At 35.5% G+C, this 7,321-nt stretch overlaps 1 protein-coding gene across 1 annotated transcript in view; it reads right to left on the reverse strand.

Moving 5' to 3' along the window:
- The window catches only part of HELRODRAFT_165169 (hypothetical protein), a gene marked incomplete at both ends in the record, with an annotated part of 10,965 nt that extends 5,642 nt beyond the window's left edge, over nt 1–5,323 (reverse strand). The window contains 5 exons of the mRNA XM_009031031.1: nt 30–100; nt 712–802; nt 978–1,232; nt 1,623–2,024; nt 4,615–5,323. Of these exons, the coding sequence (XP_009029279.1) occupies nt 30–100; nt 712–802; nt 978–1,232; nt 1,623–2,024; nt 4,615–5,323 (1,528 nt within the window). The remainder of the gene's footprint in view (nt 1–29; nt 101–711; nt 803–977; nt 1,233–1,622; nt 2,025–4,614) is intronic.
- Between the last annotated feature and the right edge of the window lie 1,998 nt (nt 5,324–7,321).

Below are 7,321 nucleotides of genomic sequence, written 5' to 3' on the forward strand. Positions count from 1 at the left end.
AAATACTTGGAAAGTAACTTATCATGAACCTGTTACGGTGACGTCGACAGGAGTTGAACTTTGACCTGCTCCCATTGATGAGTATGCTGTGCATGTGTACCTGATTGTATGTGTGTGTGTGTGTGTGGGCATGTGTACCATTGCGTGTGTGTATGTGCACTTAAATGCACCTATTTGTGAGTGCGTATGTAGTGCGTATGTGGGTACACGTGCACCGACCTGTACGTGTACCTGTACGTGCGAACGTTTGAGCGTAGCATGTGTTCATCTTCGTCGTAAGTGCGTATGTGACAAGACAATAGTTTGTGTTTTATTAAATGTTGTTGAAATGTGGGCTGCTAATGCATGAAAGAAGCAAACGAATGAGCATGTGGATGGATTGTTCACCATCATCATCATCATCATCATCACCATCATCATCATCATCATCATCATCATCATCATCACCATCATCATCATCATCATCATCATCACCATCATCATCATCATCATCAACGGTTAGTTTAATTATTAATCGAGCAAACGAGCGAAGGATGAAAGAATAAATGATGGAGCAACTGAAAAAGTGACTGAATAAATGAATGAATGAATGAATGAAGAAGTAAAAAAGAGAACGAATGAATAAATAAATGAATGAATGAATAAGCGAACAAACGAATGAATGAATAAATGAATGAGTGAGTGACTGGAAAAGCAAATAAGCAAACTCACAGCCCAGCATCTTGTTCGCTAATCTCCCTTATCAGCAAGTTTGTAATGTTCATCTTCTCAATTCTGTTTCCTGTTGCTGCTGTTGGGTGCGCTGGTCATGATTACAAAGTTGATGACGATGATGATGATGATTACTGCGAAGTTGATGATGATGATAATTGTAAAGACGGTGATAACGAGGATAATGATAATGATGACGGTGACGATGACTGTGAAGACGACGTTCCCAAATGTTGACAATGATGACTAAACGATAAAATGATAACCTTCCAGAGTTTTGCCATTCTTCGTCCAGACGACCATAGAAACATCTGGTTTGCCGATAGCCTTGCATTCCAGAGTGGCGTCTAAACCTTTGCAGAAGTTCAATGTCAAGGGCATTTCAAGGACGCGTGGAGTGACTGCGGGGCGATCGTTGGCAGGATGGATGACAGTGATGGATGGACGGTGGAAAGGGGTGGTTATAACAAAGTTGAAGTTGATGATAGAAATGACGTTAACATAGGATCTAAATGCTATGGCTGCAAAAATGGTTATAGTGAAAATGATGATGTTGTTGGTGTTGTTGTTGTTGATGAGGATGTTGTTGATTATGATGATGATGACGGCGTTGGTGTTGTTATTGTTGACGAGGATGTTGTTGATAATGATGACGTTGTTGATGATGATGATGATGATGTTGGTAAACATGAGAGTGATGATCAGACTGATGTGAAACTAGTGACAACAGTTGTTGCTGGAACGAGAAACACAAGCAAAGATGACGATGATGACGTTAATGGTTAGGATGATGGCGATCATGACAATGAGGATGACGGGGACAGCAATAAAGAGGAAGATGACGATGATGACTTAATGACGAGATGACACGACTGAGACATTCAACTCACAATGGACAATTAAAAAGGCACTTGTTGCTACGTTCATCTCCTCTTCCTCTTCTTCATCCCCATCATCATGACCGTTACCATTGTCCTCATCACCATAACCATTGTGGTCATTATCATGCATGACGTCACACACGTAGTGACCTTCGTCATCCGGAGTCACGTAGTTCAAGGTCAGGGCACCTCTCTCATCGACTCCATACTTGATTGATGACAACGATGATGGCGAAGATGACGACGACGATGACGACGATGATTGAGATGAAATTTTTTTCCTAAAGAGCATGAGACCGTCTTTGTACCAGGTCACAGTGATGCGGTGATGGCGGTTGTGGCTGCTGTCGATGGAGAAGTTGCAGTCGAGTGTCGTCGTTTCCGTTTCCGTCGCTGTCACGTTCGTTTGCCGGAAGATGATGTCCAGGGTGTCTGTGATAATGATGTGATAATGATGATGATGATTACGGGGCCGATGGTGATGACGATGACTAAGAAGAAGTAGAAGAAAAAGAAGAAGAAAAAAAAGAAAAAGAAGAAGAAGAAGAAAAAGAAGAAAAAGAAAATAAAAGAAAAAGACGAAGAAGAAAAAGAAGAAGAAAAAAAAGAAGAAGAAAAAGAAGAAGAAGACGATGATGATGATGATGATTACGAAGATGATGAATAAGAAGAAGATGATGATGATGATTAAGAAGAAGATGATGATTGTGGTGTAAGATTTATTTTTCATATTGTACGTAATAATTTTCCAATTTTTCCTACAATCTCTTTCAGCTTAATTAAAATTTTTCATCATCCATTCGAAGAATGAGGTAGAGGTATGAAAATATGAATACGTTAAAACTGCTGAGTGGTTGCATTGGGTGGAAATTACTTCTGCTGTTAACTACACAAAGGAGATGATGGTGATAATAAAAATGATTATGATGATGATGTAGATGATAATGATGATTAAGATGAAAATGGTCATCATCTTCATCACCATCATCATATTCAGCATACTCCTCATCATCTTCACCATCACCACCCTTCTCCTTCTCCCCATCATCATCATCCTTACCATAATCGCCATCGTCATCATCACCATCATCATCGCCATTATCACCACCACCATCATCATCGTCGTCGTCATCATCATCACCATTGAAGTGCTTAAATATCTTCTCGTCAAAATTAAAGCCGCACTCTCCTCTGACGTTTTTAACTCAACTTCAACTATTACTATCACCGCAATTACTAAGACGACTATTATCAGTACTTACATTACTACTTCTGCCACTCGCTACTGCCGCTGTTACTACAACTAGCTACTACTACCGCCACAGCTACTGCTACTACTACAGATGCAGCAACAAGCAGCTTCTTCTATTGTTATTTCTATCACTACTACTTAATTCTACAACTACAACTACCACTACTACTACTTATAACTTATTACTATTACTACTAGTTTTACAACAACAACAACAATAATAATAATAATAATAATAATGATGATAATAATAATAATAATAATAATAGTCTTATTAAAAAAATGTCGCTAAAGATTTTGTTACTTCAATCATCTCAATTGTCATTATTATTATTATTATTGCTATTATTACTATTATTATATATTGTCATTATTTTTGTTATTATTATTATTGTTGTTGTTGTTGTTATTATTACTGTTTATTTCTTGTTATTACTAGCAGGAAAAAAATTAATTAATTTTTCTTTTCAGTCAAGGGGGAGAAAAGTTTCGTGAGTTAAATCTTCTTGCCAAGAAATTATTTCAACATTTTTTGACGCATTCTTAAGCCTTTCCAACACCTTGATAGATGAACGCATGCACAAAAAAACCAACCCAGACAAATACACCCAGACAGACGCACCTAGACAGAAACACTCAGACAGACACACCCAGGCAGACACACCCAGACAGACACACCCAGACAGACACACCTAGACAAACACACCCAGACAGACACATCCAGACAGATCTAGACAAACATTTCTAACCAAACACACCTAGACGGACACATATAGACAACCACATTTAAACAAACACAACAACACAAACACACCAGGAAAATGCATATAAACAAACACACCCGGACAAACACATTCAGACAAACATTCACATGCTTAGACAAACACACATAAACACACATAAACAAGCATTTGAACATACTCACATAAACAAACAAACCTAGACAAACACATACATCTAGTAAATCACACACATTAGACAAACACACAAAGACATTAATAATTAGACACATACACACAAACACCTATCTTAATTAATCAAACATGCACTGCACACGTGTATATAGCACACCTTGGTTTATTAGGCGTATCAAAAACCCATAAAAAAGGAACAATAAACTTCAAAGTCAGCTAGAGAAATCTACAGAATACATATTGCAAAATCATATAAACATACAAACACAAAAATATACCAATATACAAACACAAAACTCACAAACATATCAACACAGACCATAGAAACATACAAACATGAAGCGTAGAGAAACACAATGATAGAAATGAACAGATGTATGAATTAGATTGCAATGGCTCAGTTGGATTAAGAAAATTGATTTGTCAAAGGCAAACATTGTAGAGTGTGAAGATGGCGTGAATATATCTTATTGTTATTGTTATTATTATTATCATTAGTTAATTATAATTAATTATTGCTATTTTTTTTAGTTTTATTAATATTATTTTTTATGTTAGTATCATCATACCGTGAGAGGATTTCGACAACAACACCAATACTGACCAGCATAGTAACAATGACAATCACAAACAACATCTCGTTCGTTCGTTTGTTTGTCTTAATTAAAATGCTTATTTAAACCATTGTTGCTACTCCTAACAGCAGTTTTTCTTTCAAATGTTCTCATTTTGTGGCAATTGTATTCTAGAATTGGGATAAAATATTTCAAACTTCATCATTATAAATACGAACAAGTTATAAAGGGTAAAATTTGGAAGAATCAAAATAAAAAGTTTGACCTTGAGATGAACTGACCTTGAACTATGAGCCTGGTCTCCTTGCTGGCACTTCCTGCCTGGTTGCTGAGTTTGCAGACGTACACTCCTCCGTCACTGCTCCTCAACTTTGAGATGGTCAGCTTCGTTCGGTCTGGACTTATTTTCAAACGGCTGTGTCCTTTGTCGCTAGATGTCAGATGACGACGATGACGATGAAGATGATGAGGAAGATGACGAAATTGATGAGGATGATGATGATGAAATTTGTTGGTTGTTTTTGTGGAGCGCTTTGTTCCCTTATTGATGATGTAGTTGTTGTTGTTGATGTTTCTTCTCCATTGTTTGTTGAAATGATGATGATGATCACGACTCCTTCTGTGAAGAGTTTTGTCGGGGTCCACGTGCGTTTTCAGATTTGAGAGTACATTTCTTTTCGTTTTTGTTTGGTGGTCACTGTTTTCATTTTGAATGTCATCATCATCATCACTACCCTCTTCTCCCTCTTCGTCATCTTCCTCTTCGTCATCTTCCTCTCCTTCTTCTTCCTCCTCCTCATCATCACCACCACCATCTTCAGTATCATTATCGCCAATAACAATCATCCTCATAGTTTTCTTTTTATTGTTTCTCAAGAAAACCGATATTTTCTTTAGCTTGGCACCATTTTTGTACCACGTGACTTCCGGTTGAGGATTTCCATGTCCTTGACAGTAGAGTTCAAGGTCATGATCTTTTTCAAAAGACATGACGTCATTCCAGGCTGACGTTATTCTTGGTAAAGCTAGATTGAAAAAGTATTCATGAAAACATAAATTAAATCACAAAGTTTTTTTTTCATTAGCGTAGCGAAGTTGTTGAATGTTGATTAAAAACTTTAAAAACATCGATTATGTATTAAAACAATCAGGCACACAAACACACAGACAAATACAGAGACAAATACACACTCAGTCGTAGCGCACGAGATGATGAACGTTTAATAGCACTAACGCGTGTTGAGTGTATTTAATACTTGAGCATTGTTTTGCACTGGATGATGATGATGATTTTGTTGCTGTTTTTGAAGTTGATGTTGTTGTTGATGTTGTTGTTGCTGATGTTGTTGTTGTTGTTGATGTTGTTGTTGTCGTGATTTCTGTTACTGCTGTTGAAGTAGTTGTTACATGTTTATATTGTTTGTTATGTTTTGGCTTTTAAATTTTAAATGGGTTTTATTGTTCGTAACATTGTTAATGTTATTATCTGTATGTTACTTTTGTTAATCTTCTTCTTCTTGTTAACGTCAGTGATTTGTCGTTGTTATTGTTGTTGTTGTTGTTTTTGATTTGTTATTTGTAGTAGGTGTTGTTGTTGTTATTGTTATTGTCGTAGTCGTTGTTGTTATTATTTTTATTTTGGTAATTGTCTTAGAGATAAATGGATTGTAATTAACGTTACAAAAGCTAGCCTAAGTATTTATCAAGGGAGTGAGTTTTGTGCGTGCATGAAACTATGTTGCTTGCTTGTCTGCTTGTTCATCAATTGTTTTCGTGTATGTTTGTTGATTCGCATGTTTTTATGTGCGTGTCTGTCTGTCTGTTTATATGCTTAATGATTATAATATCTTTAGTAATGTAATTAATTGTATGTATGTATGTTTGTTGGTTTGTATGTTTGTTTTCTTGTCCATAAATTGTATTATACGTTTCTCAGTTTTACATCCCCTGTATATTATTTACGAACGAACAGACTTGTGAACAGGTTTGCACGTTTAACAATTATTATACACACACACACACACACACACACAGAACACACACACACACACACACACACACACACACACACACACACATACACACACACACACACACACACACACATATATATATATATATATATAGATATATATATATATATACATACACAGTTGGACCTCCGTAATCTGAATTTGATCGTTCCAGGAAAGAAATTCGTTATATAGAAATTTCGTTATATAGAATTTTTCATACCTCATGGAATTTTACATGGTATAATGTGAAAAATTAGATTTTAAAAGTAAAATTTTTTTCTTGGTCCATGCAATGATGATTCCGATTTCACTGAAATTAATTAAGGTAGAATTCGTGAAATTACTAGAATACTAGAACAAGAAACAAGAAATATGGTTCTAAGATAATAAAGGATCAATTATGTAAAGTATCAATTGATGACACGTTTGTTGAACGGATATTTTTTACTTTTTATAATTTGTTCATTATAGAGAAGTTATTTTTGTTCTATAGGAACAGTTTTATATATACGTAAAATTATAAAAATTATAAAAATCGTTATATAGAGATTTTTGCAGTATAGAAGTTCGCTATAAGAGGGTTACCATTCTTCGTTACTATTTTATACTACTGCCTTGCATGCTGTAACAGTCTCTGCGTCTGTCAGATCTTGATTCCTGATTTTTTAAAGATTAATGAAAAAAAAGGTTTTACTGTAAATATATATAAGGAAGAAAAAAGGAAAAGAAAAAGTGAGAGAAAGGCAGTGGTAGGAAGAGAGAGAGAGAACGTAAGAAAGAGGAAGAGAAAAAGAGAGAGAGAACGAGAAAAAATTGTGCAATTTGTTAAACATTTTATTTCTCAAAAATATTGAAATTTAAAAACTTCAGAGTGCCAAAGTGAAAATGACGTCAACAAATTTTTATAATTATCGGACGTGGAAACTTCAAAATGGAATGGGAATGAAAACCTCAAGATGGGGACTCGGCATTA

This window comes from Helobdella robusta (assembly GCF_000326865.2).
Source record: "Helobdella robusta unplaced genomic scaffold HELROscaffold_7, whole genome shotgun sequence".
NCBI classification, from domain to species: domain Eukaryota; kingdom Metazoa; phylum Annelida; class Clitellata; order Rhynchobdellida; family Glossiphoniidae; genus Helobdella; species Helobdella robusta.